Below are 18,415 nucleotides of genomic sequence, written 5' to 3'. Positions count from 1 at the left end.
GTCCTACAGCAATCTTCAGGAATAAACCACTCAGGCAGAAAACAACCAATCATGGCCAGGGGGAGGGTCTTAACTCTGTCAATCACTTATGCACATGCTGCTCATACCCTCCTCACAAAAGAGCATGCCATCATTGCTCAAGCTGGTTAACATGGTCACAGATTACAGTAGATAAACAGTTTTCCTGTAATGGTAAGTTGTTTCTTTGTTGTCTCTCTTAGCACATTGAGCAGCGCATGTGCAAGCATGATTGACAGCGGTAAGATCTTATGGTTACCCCATGACACAACTGCTGCATTTTTCTCCATTTGTGGATAAGAGCTATCAGTCATCTGTTGGAATCAAAAATGACATTTTGTAAGTATTTCAAATCCAATGGAATAGAAATAATTTTTCTCTTTTTTTTATTGCTTTACATTTGGGTATAATGTGATATTTTAGCCTACTTTATGTTGTTGTTGAATTTCTTGATTTATGATTGCTGGATGTGGCTGGGCTGATGAAACTGAACCAAAGAAAACTTGGTCATTGGCAATTAATTTATCACCTATGGTTAGATGCTTGGATGTTGCTCCCCTTGATCAATAAAACACATATTTTCAAAACTTCACTTAGTATTTCTTCAGCATTGTCTGATATTGAAATATGTTTGATCTGAAACTGATCTGAAAGGGGGTAAATATTATTTTTTAAATAACTTTGAATAGAACCAACAACAACAAAAATAATAATATTAATGAATGAACTACTACAAAACTTTCCCTTGTTTTAGGATAGATTGAGCAATGATCGATAACTTTATTCATCCAAAGCTTTCTGTCTTTATGTTGTGGATCTAGTAAGTGTTTGTCCAAAAAGCTTATTTACTCATATTAGAGCAATTTCACAACGCCCCTCAAAGCTTTTACGGAAATGAACCGTCAGATCAGATAGATGAAGGGCTCCTCTTACTTCACAGGCTGCACGTGTTTGAAATGCAAAGCTTAATTGTAAATTCATTACAGTTTTACAAATCTCTGAAATAATTTTGGAACATATCACTGCATAGACCTGGGCTGGGAATTTCCTACACAATATACACGTGTAAACTTTCAATTTGTGAAACTTTTGATCCGCAATGTCACAGGAGTGGTGGAGCGATATTTTTGAATAAGAAAAAAGGCCATTGCATTGTTGAAATACCATAGTGTCAATCATTCTGTGCTTCTGCTATTATTATTCAAAGGTGGTGGAAACAGATGACCTTTCCTGGCCAAGAGCTTAGTCTAGTTACATTCAATTTAGTCCAAGAGGGTGAAAACAAGAAAGGAAAACATGGTAACCTTTACTTTGACATTGATTCTAACCTTGAACAATGGTCCTTAAAGGACATGAAAGCCTCGACTTGTGCCAGGATCTGGGGCAAGAGAGCAACGCCTGCGCTCGTGTGCATGTAAACATGCATGTGTTGTGCTTGTGCACTGGCAGGAGTCTGACAAAGTGTTTTTGTCGGCTTCAAACGAGGATCTCTAGTCTTAAAAGCTCTTTCTATCTTCACTGGCAAGACCACAGAAGCATTTCTTATCTTCAGTCATTTCATTACAGACATGGCTGTTTGTTCTCACCATTCATCTTCAAATACGTCCCTTCCATCTGTCTTCTTACCGCCTTTCCTCTTGAGGACTGAAACAAAGCTAATTGAAATAAATGAACTGGGGAGCAAATCAGACTTCATTACATCGATTGTGTGGGGTTTCTGATTGCAGCTTGTTGAGTGAATGTTCCAGGGCTCATTGGTAATGAAGAACTACACTGTCGCAACAAATTGCAAGCAGTCAGATTCTGACTGACTGGATGTTGTTTTGTGTTTTGTTTTTTTCCCCCAAACTTGTTCTGTGGTTATTTGATTAAAAAAAAAAGAAAACAGAAGAAAATCTTGTAGTCTTATTTGCACATCAACTTTTGAAAAATACATTTTATTGCAGGCAACAGGCTGTTGGATAGAAAGTCCAAGGAAGAACTGTACAGTTTATAAATTTAATACAATGAACACTATACACAAGAGGGGCAGTGCTTGACAGGGTCAGGAGGGGGAAAACAACTGTACTGCACAAACGCCATCAAACAAACATAACAGCAGGATGGAATAGTATAATTACACATGCTGTTTAAGCACTCTACTGTTTGAGTCAGAGGAGGTAGTTAAGCACTGAGAAATGTCACTTGCTTGAGATAAAATTGGCTATAACAATGTAAGTCACAGGCATACTGTATGTTATTTCTACATTATCTCACTGCTCCGTTTGCCAATCCAAAGAACAATATTTAATCCAGAATGTAGAAACAGAGTCTTTGGCTCTTAAAATGCAAATATACTAGAGTTTGGAGATGTAAAAAAAAAGAGACTTTGATCAGCCATTTAATTTTTTCCACATATACTGTAACATGTATCCTGTGCAATTACAAAGGGGAAAAAAATATAAGAATGTAAAATGGAAAAGCTGAGCTAACCTTGTTCCACACTATTAAGCGAATACTCAACTGAGCATTTGATTCAATTTCAGGAGTCAGACTTCGTGAGTTAACACCTATTATCAATTACAGTGAGTCTGACAAAAAATGAGAAACGGATCAAATGTTTGGAAAAGATTTTCTTTGCATTTGATTATTTTAATCCTAAAGTTAAAACTCTAGTTTGCAAACAAGTTTCAACGGATCAAAGGGATGTTATTGTAAATGGTATCAATAAGGAGAAGCATGTAAAAAAATAATGTATTAACTATAATATTGCACAATGAAGGTTAAAAATGAGGAAATATGGTTGTGTTTTAGATGAGATAAAATTTCTTACTCCAAATAAATATGATTAAAGACAGTCTTCTTTGAAACAAATGAAAGAAAAAATATGATCTGATAAAAAGTATAACTTGTTGTCTTTAGATAAATCTGAGTATTTTGCCAGAGTGGTTGGTTTCTGCTAGGTAGTTGAGAAAGAAGAGATATGTCATTTTTTTGGGATCACAGTGAATGATGCCAAAAATTCACTGGCATCACACACTGTGATGCCAAGTGGGTTACAATCTGTCAGCCTAATAGCACATTTACCAAAGTCCCATTTTAAAAAAAAAAGGACTTAGGCAATTATGCTATTAGGCTGACGAATTATAATGGACAATTGTAACCCATTGTCCATTACAATTGTCCATTGTAACAGATAATGGGTTTCATCCATTGTCTGTAACCCCTTACAGAGTGGTGGGGAGTTGGTGCCTGAGGTGGGGTCCACCAGTAAATCGCAGGGCACACAGAGACACACAGGACAAACAACCATGCACTGCATGCAAATCAAGGACAATTTAGAAAGATTTGAAAGTCTTGCTTTTGGACTGTGGAAGGAAGCTGGAGAATCCACGCTTCCGGTTTAGACTAGGGACAACATGCAAACTCCAAGCAGAAAAACCCCAGGCTTCAAACCCAGGACCTTCTTGCTGCAATGTAACTGTGCTTCCAACTGCACTAATATGCAGCTCAGCATATATCCAAATGTTAAAGAAAAGAATGACCGTCATATGGAGAAAACGAAACTGTGGATGTTCTCACCAGAATCTATAGAAAACTTTTGAGCATAAACATTTGGGGTGACCTAAAGAGTGCTGCATACAAGAGATATCCTCACATTCTTAACCTACACCTGCATATTTTGGGCCTGTGGCAGGAAGCCAGAGTGCATGGAGGGAACCCACACACGCATGACAAGAATATGCAAACTCCGTTCAGGAAGGCCGGCAGTTTTTCTGCTGCAAGGCAACAGTGCAAGCAGCTTTTCCATCACTTATACAACCAGGTGCACTTCAGATGGATTTGATTTTTTTTTTAATTCATAGCACAGGATAAATGTTACATTAGAAGGAAGTAGTTCATTTATAACAGTCTCAGTTCTGACATCAAAAAACCTGATATTTCAAGGCAAATGCCAAATCTTTGCGAGCCATTGTGCGTTACCTTCACAGTGACAATTAAAATGTGGTAGTTTCCAAATCAGATTATGTTTTTATGTTCTATGCGTTTTAGTTTAAAGAGATTGTTGTTTAAAGATACTAGGTTTTGCTCTGGAAATCCCTGGAATATCAAAAATTGCCTTAAAAGTGGGTTTTCCCCTGAAGAGCAATCAACCATGTTGCTCCGAACTGTTCAGTCTCTCTCCGCTGGCTGTGTGAAAATGACACAATCAGCCAGGAGATGTGCAAATAAAACGGAAATCCGTAGTCCCAGCCCTGTTTGAGTGTCTTGTGCTGCTGAAGGAACAATAACCTCTCCTTCTCCAGTCCTATAATCGTGCCCACAGAGACGCACAAACATCGTTACACAAAAATAACAGAATTATCTGTAGCACCACAGAAGAGCAAATTGTGCCTGAATAGCAATGCTGTCTGTCCAAAATTCAGCATGTGAACAAGAGAAAAGAAAGGAAAAAAAAAAAACTGAGTTAGGCAATGACAATTAAACATGTTATGTAAGCAAAAGATGCATACAATGTTTCTTGGTGTATAGCTTTCTAGTTTAGACTAGAGAACATTATTATCGACATGCTCTTAGTTTGTCTGTTAATGTATTTTCATTCTCAGTGATTATTTATCTCTGCTAAATGAATGTTGCTCTGATGCAAACAAAACTCTGGTCGGCAGAAACACGACAGACTCGAAACCTCCATTAGGAAGGCTATGGAGGGAAGCAGTCCATAAAGGAAAACAGCCTTATTCGGTCAAGTAAGTGTTGGGTTCAATAGCTCACTGCACCTAATGAATACACAACAAGGTAATTCACTGAGCAAACTGCAGTTAAAGGGTAAAAAGGACAATTTATCATCTCTGCACATAGAAATTTAATTACAGTGCTGGTGTGGAATTAATATGCTCTGCTGATTCGCAACTGCTTTGCAATTGTCATTATTGAGAAATGCAAACATGCAGATGAGTATTGCAATTCAGATTTATTCAGTCTTGGATTTTGCAAAAAGCTAGCAGGCGGGCAGATCGTTTATCTGAAAAATCCAAACTAACCCATGCTGCAGTAAAAAAAATAAAAAATAAAAAATCCTTACTGCACACATCCTTGTGGTTTATGACTGCTACTGCTTCTGTTTTCTGCAGCAGAGTAGTCCTTCTAAATCCAGAGAGTCATTTATAGCCTACAAGAAAATATTTCAAAGAAATTAAATATTTTTAAATGCAATAATTCCCTTTTGTCCTCACTGCCGCATATTTTTTTTCTTGCCATTTTCCTTACTGTTAGAAATTCACAAAATATTACAAAAAAAATGCTGACGAGTCTTAAATAATATACCAGAATCCCACAACAAAAAACTTGACACTGTGTGGCCAGCCCAGTTTTTTTGTTGTTCTTGTTGCTGTTGTTGAAATCATACTGTGAAGGTCTTCTGTGTTTGTGGCTCTCGATGGGTTTAGCCGTTGAAGCAGACTTGTCCAACTTGGAATCCAAACTTCTGACTGTTGCTGCCAAAGTCTGCTGGAGCAACATCTATAACGGGGAGCAGTTCTGCAGAGGGGGAGACGATCTCTAAAATAGTCCTTTCCTGGCCTTTGCGAGACTGGAGAAGAAAAATGAAAATCATTATTAGCATCCGCTTGGGTTAATTTCACTAACCAGCCCCACCCCTCCCCCTCTTTAGCTTGCATCACTAATTAGGTTAGGGATTTGATGGTTACAAATGTATTCAATCCAGCTGACAACAGCAACACTGTCGACATGCACATTACTCTAATTAATGCTAATTCCACTTTGTGCAGCCTGTCTTTTTCTCCGACACGTGCCAGCACTGACCTGGCATCCATCGTGCACTGCTGCAATGAAGGGGCTCTTGGCTTGTGTCAGCTCCTCGCCGTTGCTGCCCCGGAAGCGGAGAGCATGCTGGTAGGAGCGGGAGGCGTTGTCAAACCAGCCAGCTGAATTCTGACAGGTATAGGTGAAGCTCTGCCTGGCTGTGGCACTTAGCAGCTTAAGGAAGGTCAGCTGAACTACATGCACCGGGTTCCCGTTGCTGTCAATGTAGGAAAACTGAATGGCACACAGACACGAGCATTAGTGTGCTAAACTGGAGGACAAATGAAAAGAATTCTCGATCCATTTTAATAATAAAGCAGTACAAACAAACACAAATCGGGTTTTCTCTCGGAAATTAGATCACAAAAACCTCCAAGCAGCTGCTCGTGAGAAGCCGTGAATGCTCGTCAATGGGGAACAGCTGCGTATTCGTCTGATTTATTCTCACAGCTTAAATCAAAGGCGGCCAAAATACAACTGTTTCTAAAATGACTTGAAATTGTCAGAAGTTTGATGAAAGTTGCTTACATTAAAAAGATTAAAAATGAAAAATAAAAGACTTTGCTTTTTAGGATAGGGTTAAAATTAGGCTTATCACTGAACAAATGAAAATAGTATGTTACTCTTAATTTAACATTTTGTAGCAATCACTGTCAACCAGCAATCTCTGTCCTTCATAATGAGGCTTATTTGTACCATCGAATTTATTATGCATTGGGGTCTGGAATGCTTGCTAATTACAGAATGAGCGTAAAATGAACTGTCAATGAGCAGTAAATTAGTCTTCATAGGCCTTCACAATCATTCTTATGCATAAATATCAATTAAAAAGCCTCAGTTGATAACCTGAAAACACTGTGCTGTTTTTTTTTTAAGATGCCACATTTATTCAAAATTGATTACTGATTGATTTTGTTTGTGCAGTTATTTTACCTGTTTTCCCCTCCTGTATTGGCTAAACCAACTTCCTGGTTTCTCCTTGTTCCATGAGGATAATTTCACCTGGGTACAGAGAGGTTTATTAAAGTTTTAGGATTTTTTTCAGTGTAACATCACAAAAGCCTGGCTTTGAAAGAGACCAAAGGCTCACCATCTCAATCTTTTTGTCGGGGTGGAGACAGGTCTCTCCAAAGGCTGTAAAGTTACAGAAGACCTTAATGGAGTCTCGGTGACAGCCCTGATTAGGATCTATCCAGTACTCCCCTAAAATGGCAAATTTGGAGACAATCATAAACAAAAAAGTTTAATTTTTGAAGAAACGCTGTTCTTCACATTCGTGTCAGATAAGACCCTTTATACTCTAACCATCTTTGTAGTTCGATTGAACCATCATGAGCTCTTTGCAGGTCCTGGCAGGGCTTTCAAATGTCCCCAGAGGTTTTCTCATGAGTTCCACATCATTCTTCATGGAAGAGAGGGTAGCAAAGACCTCTTCCATTCCCTCTACATCTTCCAGAGGCTGATCTCCCTGGAAAAATTCCTCCGCTTTGAAACGGACATCCTCCCCCGTCAATGGGGCTGCTCCTCCCGGCTTGTCTGAGTGCCTCCGTCTTTTCCTCCTCCCTTCCTGAATTGGCAATGGTTGAACAAATGTTGCAGGGGGTCCCTGATGGTTGGAAAAATATATATATTTTTTTTTAAAAAGTGGTGAAAGAGAACGAAAAAGGATGAAATCAGCAAGCCATGGAGTGGATCATCCAAAATACTCACTGGGGGTCCTGGAGGACCAGCAGGCCCTCGATCTCCTCTGGGGCCAACAAAACCCTGGAATAAAGACAACAAGAGACTGGGTCGACTTTCTCACACCTTTTATCTAAATCCCGAATTTATCCGGGCAGATACTGTATGGCTGCTGCTTACAGGATTTTCCAGCTGTGTGCATCAGCACTCAGTGGTCAAAGCCGTGACACACTCACTGTCAGGATACGCGTTTCTTTTTTTGTCAACAATATCACGCACACCAGACCCAAAGCCTATTAAAAAGCTCTAATAGAAATAAATAAATAAATAAATAAATAAATAAATAAATAAAAAAATCAAAGCTGTACAGTTCGTTTTTTTGTTCCAAAGATATACTGTAAACACAGAAGTGTACAGTGATTAGGAAGCATAGGACATTTGGGCCAACAAATCTACTTTCTTTTTTGTCCCCCGGCATATGGACCCAGCAGCTGCTTTCCGAGAAGAGGTGCGATCGCATAAATAAGACAGATTACAATACTCACCATCTCCCCCTTAGATCCCTTCTCACCCGCTGCACCCTGCGAGTTGACATAACGGATAACTAATCATTAAAAACAAGCACAGTTGAGAAAAAATTGAAACAGTAAAGTTTTGACATGTTGAATTATTCCAGTACTGGAAAATATCAACCTGACAGCTACTTTTTTTCCTACTTTTTATGGACTGTCAGAAATGTATGCAGCAAAGAACCAAATCCGAGAGGTCATGTGAGTGTCCTTTTTGTTAGTCGTTTAAAAGCAGAATAATTATACATTCAGTTATGAAGGAGAGCAAGAACTTGTTCAAGTTAAGCCACTCACAGACAGTCCGGGTAAACCCGGGGGGCCGATTGGACCAGATGACCCGACCGCACCCTAGGAGTAAAAACAATAATCTTTATTAGTTGGGAACTGGGTTCCCCTGGTGCATCATACTGTGACAGGTTACCACTTACCCCATCTCCTTTGGACCCTGGCAAACCTTGACTTCCTGGCAGGCCCCTGTCACCTTTCTCACCAGCCTCTCCAGGAGGGCCAATTAAACCAATCAACCCTCCGTGGCCCTGCAAGCAGTGACGGACTTTATCATCAATATCCTCCGGGGTCCGATTAGAGCACACAGCTCCAACCACTAATAACTATGCACTTACTTTCTCTCCCTTTCTTCCAGGGTCTCCTTTTAATCCCGGTAATCCTGGCGGACCCTAAAATTGAACGTAGAGAGTTGGCCGGTTGAAACTGTGCTGCAAATTCCGTACGGCTTTATTTAACAATGATCATCGCAATGGAAAAATCTTCTGTCTCATTTCATAACATGTTCATTCCTCTTACTATTGGTCCGGGCGGTCCGGTCTGTCCTGGTGGTCCATTTAAACCTTGTTCGCCCTTTAAAACGGCAACATGGGGGTGAACGTGAGCATGGTGAGATGGAAATAGTGCAGCAATATTTTTGGCTTCTGCGGTCCATTCATACTAACCGCAGGACCTGGAATGCCTCGAAGGCCTTCTGGACCGGGCCTTCCTGGATGGCCTTGGGGTCCCACTGGCCCCGTCTTTCCCACTGGACCCGAAGTTCCTGTGGCTCCCTTGGGAGCAAACGCACAGACAGAAACAACAGAAAGCAATGAAGAAAGATTATAAATGAAAAGTGGAGCTCATAGTCAGAGCTGTTCCTTACTTTGACTCCTTTCATGCCTTGTTTTCCCTCTTTTCCTGCTGCACCAACATGACCCTGGCGGAGATAATGAATGTGGTTGGGACAGTGATTGAAAGTATTAGCTATAAATAAGCACATAACATTGTTTACAGACATATATAGGCTCAATAAATTAATCTCACCCTCCGACCAGGTGGCCCAGGAGGGCCAGGCTCTCCAGAGGCTCCTGGTGGTCCCTGCACGAAACAGTAGAAATCAAAACAACAGAAACATCTACTTTACGTAGCGACAGTTGAAGGGAAAACATTCCAATATTTTCAGACTTTCCCTGGAGCTGCAATTAACTAGAAATCTACATCCGAAGGTGGCCCTGACGGGAGGTAGCGTTTTACAGGTGGAGTTTTATGGTGAGAACTGAACATTTCCTGCATTCGTTTCAGTCATCTCGCACTTTAAACTCATCTACAGTTCTTGTGTTTTGGTAGCATTCTTGTAATCACAACTTTACAGTTTACCGTTTACTCATCATGACTTTCAGTGTTTTGCAAATGCTTACATCCAAATGCATTCATACAATTAGCTCTAACAATTTTTTTTTTATTACATTTCAGGTTCAGGCAGTAAACACTGGTTAAGACTGGTCGTTTTTAGGGATTTAAAGTGGTAATTGTTTAAGCGTTTTGCAGTGATGATGTTGAAACAATCACAACCCGGTATGATTGTTCTCCATTAAACAATTCTTAGTTTGAAAGAAACAATGCATGCACTGAGATGCATTTATAGATGTTAGTGCTTTTTTGTGATATGTAGCAGAGGCTTTAATTAAAAATGTATTAATGTCACAAACGCCCTCTGACTATGGAGTGACATTAATTCTGCTTCGTAGAGTAAACACTGTGAAATAATCACAAATTATGGCTACAGAACAACAGATTGTAATCCCAGCTGCAGCTCTAAACTCTGCTGTCAAAACAAGATAATACAAAGGTCTGTGTTGGAAGTAACTTTGTACTTTCCATAAAGTCTGAAGTGTCTTTACATGAGTTGAAAAGTGTAATTGTTGCTATGGAATCAGAGAGAGAGAGAGAGAAAAAAAGTTTTGTGTTTGAAAATCGTGGCTTTTATTTTAATGATGGGAGCCTCTCTCCCTCACACTGAGTAGTACTCTAACACTAGGAGGGGTGGCCATCTCACTGTCAGCATGCATAATTTAAAGAATTGGCTCAGTTTTGGATCATACAGTGGGGGAAAAAAATTAGCCTGGGTAATTAAGTTCCACAAGAAAAGTGTTCCAGGTTACATAGTTGAAATTTGGCTCTAGACTTCTAAGAGGTTTAATAGAGGAACAATAAAAATGTTCCTAAAAATGACTCCTTACCGTTTTTCCAATTTCCCCATTGTCCCCTTTAGGTCCCGGTGAACCATCAACCCCCTGAAAGACAAAAATACTAGAATTGCATCGGCATCAATAATATAATTCATAACATTATCAACAGACGAACTAAAACAATAACTCTTACATTGACTCCTGGTTCACCTGGTGGGCCAGAATCTCCAGGAAATCCAAGAGGACCCTAAGAGCAAAAAAAAAGTTGGTTTGAAAACGTCTCGACTCACATTTTGGCTGATTTTAACAGCTGTAAGGAAATAATGCATCCGCTCACCAGGTTGCCTTTTGGTCCATCCTCTCCAGGTGTTCCTCTGGTTCCTGGGGGCCCCGCAGCACCGGAAGGACCAGCATCTCCCTTCTCACCAGCATTTCCCTTAACGCCCTGCAAAGAAAAGCATTACAACGTTGAAAATAGTTTTGAAAGATCAAAATTAAATTAAAGTTTTAGCTTCTGAGCAATAAAACAAAAATAAAAAAGAGAAAATGAAAGGAAAGTCACTCACTGGAGGGCCCGGCTCCCCAACCAACCCCGGGTCGCCTGCTTCCCCATCCTCACCCTGACGAAGAAAGAGCATTTAACCATAAAACACAGCTTACAGTATGTAGGAAAAAAAAAAGAACACCGGGGTTTGCTGACCTTCTCTCCAACAAGACCTGGTTGACCGACTCCTCCAGGCAAGCCAGGTGGGCCCTGCGTGTCATGAGAAAGGAAAGCTTGAACTAAAACAGGGGCGGGTTTTAAATATTCATTTGATTTCTGAAAATGTGATTCCGCTGTATTTTTTTCTTTGCTTGTCAGCATCTTTGCTCTCACAATGCAGAAACTGGAACAGAAAGAAAAAAAAAAAAGACAACACACAAAGAAAGTAAAGAAAGGCAGTTGCCGCTTTAGCATTTTCTCCGAATAATGTTTAAATCATAAAAGTTTCTAGTCACTTTCTTTTCTTCATGTTTTTTTTTTTTGTTTTGTTTTTTTTAGTTAGTTTTTTTTTTTTTTTTTGCATGCACATGCATGACTGAGTGAAGTTTCTGTCAGGCAGAGGCAACCATGCAGAGCCACTGAACCCCTGCTGCCACCGGCTTTTCTCAAATCTGTCTCTATCTCGTTCTTTCCTATCTTTTCTGTATCAATCTATTTATAGATTGAACCATCTCTGGAGTGCTGCATGTCCATGTTCCTTGTGATAAAGCACTAGCGTGAGTCTCACAGCTCTCTGCAGCTGACTGCTGAATAATTGAGCAATATAAGAGGCTGCAGAGGGACAGCCTTTACTTGAGGTAAATATAACTGCCTCTCCAGGATAATAGCCTAATGCCTCTTAATGATTCATGGAGGCGTAAATATAACTATCACAGAGATAACATTCTAATACTTTTTAATCATTAAACTTTCAAAGGCCGTGGAAAGCATGTCTAAAGACGTGCTCAGAAGAGATGAAAGGATGAAAATAAGCGCAACTGCATTGACATTATGATAATACAGCCTTTTGAACAAGGGCATTGTTTGAGAGAACAGGATCTCAAAACCAATTTCCATAAGGTTTCTAACACAAAAAAGTTTAAAAATACTGTGCTCTCTTTTAACATTTTTACACGGCAAATTAAAACGGACAAGTTCATGTTTTCAAACCCCATAGAGTTGTGTTTTAAACAGAATGCAAAACCCAAATATAAACCTTGAGAAGAACAATATTCTTTTCATTGCGTATTGTTTCTGTGGAATCGAGCAAATGGCCTAAATCTAATGTAGATACATTTTTTTTTTTTTTTAGAAACGATACCTCAGCTCCAGAGGGCCCCTGAGGGCCTCTTGGGCCATGCTGTCCTGGAGGCCCCTGAAAAGAAAGAAAGGAAACATGTTCATGTGGATCACATAAAACATTCAGCGTTACAAAGTGAATGTGAGCTGGTGCCTCCTAAATTAAATAAGAGTTAGATGTCAGCCATCGCTAGATTGCTTATGCAATGGCCCCAGTATCTCTGATTATTATTGCACTGACATGATGAAGACGTCCAGACAGGTCATTACCCTCAAAATGACAAAAACTCCGACTCTTTCCCATTTCGCCTCCCACTGCCTCTCTCTTATTCTCACTTATTAATAAGAAACCTCTCGCCCGCAATATGCTCGAGCATATTCTCTCAGCCAGGGAGAGCATGTGATTTGACTTGTCTGTGCAGCTTAAGAGAGCACCAAGCAATTAATCTTAACAGTCCTTGGCTTCGGTTTTAGTTGAGTTGATGTTGAGCTGTGCTCTGAATCACTCTCAAGTCTTAGAGGGAACCTTGTGTTGTAAAGACTCTGAAACAGAGAGACAGACAATCTGCCCAGGGAGAGACCGTGTGGGACTGAAGGAAACACATATCCTTCTGGCACAGAAACATTTCAGCGTTATGGGGAGAACTCTGTGATCCGCAACAGTGACACATGAATAAAACTTCCCCACTGAGTCCTCAGCATCTCCCCTCTCTTCCATCTCTCTCTCTCTCTCTTGTTTTGGTTCCATTTTAATGCATTCCCTCCCTAATCTGACTGCAGAGAAGGCAAGCTATAGAGAATCTTGTTGAGCGTGTGTTCATGGCTGACAGCGTTGCAAGATGACTGTCACAAAGGAGGATGCTCATTAGACGGCCAAGGCTGAGGCTAATCTGATTAGCAGCTGTCACACTGTCTTCCTGCTCACAATGAGCGCCCCGCCTTTTCCTTCCACTCCAATGCTCCTTTCTGTCACTACTTTTCCCTTTTATGCTTTTCCTTTTACACGCTGAGCCACCATGTTCACTCTTTTGGCTCATCTTTTTTTCCACGTGAAGTGGTGGACTTTTTGCTGTTGAAAAACACACTGATTCAAACTGTCAATGTAAAGCTAATTCTTTCAAGTAAACCTCATTACTATTCTGATATTTTTTATGGAATATAACCAGCGCTGAGATACAACAAAGAAATTGCAAAAGACACAAAACTCGTCAGAGAAAAACAGAGTTTTAATGACTATTGCTCTTAGTTAAGAATCATTTATTTGTTAACGGTCCTGTTGGGCAGTGATTGTGATAAATCCCTGCTCCAGTCTCTCCATTTGTCTCTGCGTACGATGGCATCCTGGTTTAGCTCACAGCAATTATTACCAGAAGCTGCGGCATAATTAGCATTATTAGTTACACCTATGTTTATTTCTGTAACAGAAAAATCTAATTATCTTCTCTCACAAAGGTGTTTTCCAAAGGGAAACACAAATTTAGATGGAACGCTCCACATTACCAAAGCTATTGGACTGGAGAAGAAGCTCAAAGCATTAGAGCTTGAGGCAAAGAGTACACATTTCCTCCTAATTTCTGTGCATTTGCCTCAGTTTACCAATCGAAATGTAAAGCCCAGATAAATGCATCTTTAAATATGTCTGAAAAGTAGCTTGAAAATAATGAGACTCGGCACAAACTCATTCCCACAGTTAGAAACCACTTGGGATTGGAGGAAGCCGATGTTAATGACAGTCATCAGAGTTTGACACCCGGCAACACAAACAGCACAGCTGTTCCTAATTAACTTAATGGCTGTAACTAATCAAAGTTTAATAAGATTAGGTGGATTGGCCAGGTACTACATGTTGTTCATACAAAGCCGAAACTGGCTTCACAATTATAAAATCTTGTGCTGCATGTAAGGAGGAGTGTCATGATTTGCAACGTAGTTGGAGACAAATGAAATAAGATGACCTTGGATATCCAGGAAAACCCAAAAAGGGGTGAAGCAGAGTGACAAGAGGCAAACAAGAACATTAGGGATGACTGGCATGACTGGCAATGAAAAGAGAGAAGAACTGGTGAATATCTGAAAAGATACTAGCATTAGACAACAGAAATCTGACAGACAGCTAAGCAGCAAAACTTCATCCAAAGGTGATTCCTGGATGTCTGGGAGGAAAGAAAATGTCTTGGAGTAAAAAAAAATAAAAGATAGACAAAAAATGTAAAACTGAGAAACTGAGCAGGGGCAGTAGGACTAGCAACAGGGGTCAGAAATTAACCAAAACAACTAAGAGTCAATGGTGGGGAATCAAAAGGGTCTCTGGTGAATAAAATGGAACTGATCAGGTCCAACAGAAAGACTCTGAGCAGCATAGATATGATGCAACCAAACCACAAATATAACCTAGCAAAAAACTAAACTGACAGCTATAGAAACCCATCCCTTTGTGGATTAGTGAGGTCATTTCTGGGTTTCTCAGGAAGGTGGTTTATGTTCATGCTGGAAACCCCATATCCTGTGGGACAGTGTTTTTAAGAAACAATGTAAAAACATTTGTGCTTTGCCTGGATATAGCATACTATTACTCTCGCCATGAGTCCTGGCATCCCAGTATTACCAAAACTATTCCAAGCTCACTGGTGTGAAGCGAATAGAAAACAAAGCTGAGTATTAGTATTTGAACTCAGTGGAACCTCCGCATACAAATTTGATTCATTCAAGGAGGTAACATTGTTTCTTGGAAATTTGCATGGGCACCAGTTCCCCCATTAGAAATAAACAAATGTAAAATGAGTAGCTCCAATCCCCTCTCTGACCCACTAACAAATTTGAGCAACACTACATATAAAAATAAATTTAACAAAGTAGAATCAGTAATCTTGTACGAGAGGTACAATAGCAGCACTAAAAACAATGTATGGTGACACCTCAGAGAAACAAATAATGAAAACAGGAAACAGTTTCAGTGGAACATCCATAGGTTTGAGTTGTGGCTAAAATGGTAAGAACAGCTGACAGAAGGGGGGTATTTTTTTAAGCCTGGCACACATTATATAATTTCAAAAATCACAGCGCTATTACCTGAGTATATGATATAAAAGACATACATAAATTATAATAGCGATGGAAGACGCTGGAATGCAGACCTCGTTGTTGCAGGACAATCGCATCAGACAAACGCAACAGACAATTAATAAATGAGGACTAAGTTATTAGAGTTTAATGTTGGCCGAGGATGAGGAACAGAATGAAAAGTAGGCAGCAAAGACGTGAAGAAAAATGTACAAACTCCCCAGAAAATATCTGGAACTGCTTGATATTTTTCACAAGGCATCTTTAGTCATTGAAGCATCAAATCAATTGTCAATGGTGTCACATTGAAGGACTGTTGATTCCAGCTCAAGGCCATAGATTTTAGGTTATTGACCGCATGCTAAACTCACCATTGAACCAACATGCCCACTCTCTCCTTTCTCCCCTGAGGGTCCTGGCATTCCCTACAAGCAAGAAAGTGAGATGAAATTTTAACTGTTAATTCACAACGGATGTGAAGTTTTAAGCTATCTGACTGAAATAATTATCTTTACCTGCAATCCGGAGGGGCCAGGTGGTCCCTTAAAGCCCCTAGATCCTTCATCCCCTTTTGGTCCATTCAGGCCCATTTGACCCCGAGGGCCTGGCTCACCATCTGTCCCCTGACATAACCAGAAATAGTTAGCACACCAGAAAAAAAACAAAAAACACACACATACACTCTCAGTTATGATTTAGAAATGATTCATACAGATGGTCCTGGTTGGCCCACAGGTCCTTGAATGCCAACAGGTCCCGGAGGTCCCTGAAAACAAATTCAACCCACATTTGCCATTTGCAGCACAGGGTGAGTTATCATTGAGATTCATGGTTAAGATGTTGAGAGGTGGAAATTTAGGCTTCATCACCACATCAACTTAGCATCCATAAAAATAAAGGTATTGTTATTCCATGTAAATCTAACTTACAGATTCTCCTTTGCCTCCTTTGCTGCCCTTTTGACCTGGCCCGCCAGTCTCGCCCTGCAGATTTAAATGTATAAAACAACTCATAAATAGCTAAGTCATAAAATCTGCTTGAACTCTACAGTAGAGCTGCAGTCTAGACTTACTGTCTAATACAACTACCTTATCTCCATCCTCCCCTGGAGGTCCAGGAGGTCCTGCAACCCCTGGCAACCCTGCAGGTCCCGACTCCCCATCACGCCCAGCAGGCCCAATGGTTCCCTTCTCTCCCTAATGAACAGATAGGAACACAGCACACACCTAGCAATTGCGCAAGTGGTACCCATTGCTCTCATATCATAGAGTGACATTTTGATTAATGTGTCATATCATGCAGGAAAATCACTACCAAGATTGCGTTTGCATTTTGTCCCTCGAACTGTCTTCCCTCGCTTTTCTCATAATGACACTTTCAAAACATTTTTATACCTAGTGGTAGGAGGTGAGGGTGAACTGAGGAAAAAAAAAAAATCCCAGCTCTTACTGGCATGCCTTTCTCTCCACTCGGCCCACCAGGGCCCGCACCGCCTGCTCGTCCTGGTGGGCCAATTGCTCCAGCAGGCCCAGCGGGACCCCTCTCTCCAGCAGCACCCTGAAAATAAAACGAGCTGAGATGAGCTGAAGTGAGAATGTCACATGAATCACTGTTTTATTTAATGCAGTGGCCACGATCAGTGGTCACCATAGGAACAGTCTGCTGTTTTATGAGTCTTACCGTTCTATATTACATCAACACAGGTCAGGAAATGGCATGAAAGGCAATTTTCTCAAATTAAACTTACAGTAAGCCCTGCAACACCAGGTAGACCTTCTCCACCTTTGAGACCAGCAGAGCCCTGCAAAAAAAAAAACTAAAAATTATCATCACAATCAAGTAACGAGTACCTTGTACTGTTCAATGAGTTTGTAATTATTTTAGCTTTTTATATAGAAATCTATTTCTATATAAAATCTATTTCTCTAATACTCGACCTGTAATCCTAATCAAAGAGACACATTTCTGTTAAATGTCAGATCAGGCAAAGACATAAGATGTTTGAAAGTTTGTGTTACCATTGCACCGGGGGTCCCTCTGCTTCCTCTGAAGCCTTTCAGTCCAGGAGGGCCACTCTTTCCTGGGATTCCCGCTGGACCCGGATCTCCCTAATACCAACACACGACCACCCCTGGGGTTAGATACATGGCAAGTAGCCAGCAGACACAAGCTGTCAAAAATCACACAAGTCATATTGAGAAAGTGCGTATCAAAATACGCTTAACACCTCAAGCTTCCCTCTGTAAAATTATCACTTAATTAGAAGTCAGGATTAGACTGAGAGGATAAGATATTCAGACAGAGCTAAAGAGAGTCCTTGGGCTTTATCTAACCATATTATTCATGATAGTAGGTGACCTGTCAATGTGATGAATAGCACTCACCTTGGCCCCCTCTTTTCCAGCTGTTCCTGGTAAACCATGCTCACCTGGTGGTCCTGGTGAACCTGGATGGCCTCTATCTCCAGCTGGCCCTGTCTCGCCAGACTTGCCCTGAAGATAAAACAAGCTATGTAACAGCTAATCAAAATCACCTTGTTTAAACAACAGCTTACTATAAAAATCAACATCTGCAAAATGCTATAGATAAATCTGCTTACCTGTGGCCCAACGACTCCTGGGGGGCCAGGAGGCCCAGTCTTGCCTTGAAAGCCCTGAAGAAAAACATGAGGTTTGTTAGTCTGAACTTCAGTTAAGTTGAATCAGAGTACTTTCCAGAGTTGAAGGCTTGTTTTATTAAAATCAATAGATCATGTTTAATCTCAGCAGAATCTACTCAGTGAATGCAATGCACTCTTAATAACATTTTTAATCCTCTCTTTGGGGCGTTTTATTTATTTATTTTTTTTTTTAGATAGAAACATGACTCACTGCTTCTCCTCTCTGACCTGGATGACCCGGTAATCCATCCTTTCCTGGTAGACCCTGAAAACAAAGGTTGTTTTTTTGTTTTTTTACTAACTTAACTGAAATACCCTGGATTGGTTTAGGTGAAAAGTACACATAGAA

At 40.3% G+C, this 18,415-nt stretch overlaps 1 protein-coding gene across 2 annotated transcripts in view; it reads right to left on the bottom strand.

Moving 5' to 3' along the window:
• Positions 1-1,936: 1,936 nt before the first annotated feature.
• Positions 1,937-18,415, bottom strand: part of col5a3a (collagen, type V, alpha 3a) — a 52,231-nt gene continuing 35,752 nt past the window's right edge. For both annotated transcript variants that reach the window (XM_014983388.2, XM_014983389.2), the window contains exons 37-67: positions 18,278-18,331; positions 18,007-18,060; positions 17,792-17,899; positions 17,426-17,515; positions 17,155-17,208; positions 16,857-16,964; positions 16,496-16,603; positions 16,337-16,390; positions 16,120-16,173; positions 15,923-16,030; positions 15,779-15,832; positions 12,370-12,423; positions 11,226-11,279; positions 11,092-11,145; positions 10,863-10,970; positions 10,719-10,772; positions 10,577-10,630; positions 9,381-9,434; positions 9,220-9,273; positions 9,020-9,127; positions 8,874-8,927; positions 8,693-8,746; positions 8,498-8,605; positions 8,364-8,417; positions 8,046-8,081; positions 7,531-7,584; positions 7,126-7,426; positions 6,911-7,023; positions 6,754-6,822; positions 5,821-6,054; positions 1,937-5,587 (exon numbers count right to left, since the gene is read on the bottom strand). In XM_014983388.2, coding sequence (XP_014838874.2) covers positions 5,441-5,587; positions 5,821-6,054; positions 6,754-6,822; positions 6,911-7,023; positions 7,126-7,426; positions 7,531-7,584; positions 8,046-8,081; positions 8,364-8,417; positions 8,498-8,605; positions 8,693-8,746; positions 8,874-8,927; positions 9,020-9,127; positions 9,220-9,273; positions 9,381-9,434; positions 10,577-10,630; positions 10,719-10,772; positions 10,863-10,970; positions 11,092-11,145; positions 11,226-11,279; positions 12,370-12,423; positions 15,779-15,832; positions 15,923-16,030; positions 16,120-16,173; positions 16,337-16,390; positions 16,496-16,603; positions 16,857-16,964; positions 17,155-17,208; positions 17,426-17,515; positions 17,792-17,899; positions 18,007-18,060; positions 18,278-18,331 — 2,664 coding nt within the window. In that variant the 3' untranslated portion in view covers positions 1,937-5,440. The remainder of the gene's footprint in view (positions 5,588-5,820; positions 6,055-6,753; positions 6,823-6,910; positions 7,024-7,125; positions 7,427-7,530; positions 7,585-8,045; positions 8,082-8,363; positions 8,418-8,497; positions 8,606-8,692; positions 8,747-8,873; positions 8,928-9,019; positions 9,128-9,219; positions 9,274-9,380; positions 9,435-10,576; positions 10,631-10,718; positions 10,773-10,862; positions 10,971-11,091; positions 11,146-11,225; positions 11,280-12,369; positions 12,424-15,778; positions 15,833-15,922; positions 16,031-16,119; positions 16,174-16,336; positions 16,391-16,495; positions 16,604-16,856; positions 16,965-17,154; positions 17,209-17,425; positions 17,516-17,791; positions 17,900-18,006; positions 18,061-18,277; positions 18,332-18,415) is intronic.

The sequence above is a fragment of the Poecilia mexicana genome, unplaced genomic scaffold, assembly GCF_051168715.1.
Source record: "Poecilia mexicana isolate PSO_F unplaced genomic scaffold, ASM5116871v1 scaffold_8, whole genome shotgun sequence".
Classification (NCBI taxonomy): domain Eukaryota; kingdom Metazoa; phylum Chordata; class Actinopteri; order Cyprinodontiformes; family Poeciliidae; genus Poecilia; species Poecilia mexicana.
This window is presented reverse-complemented; position numbering and strand designations above follow the sequence as displayed.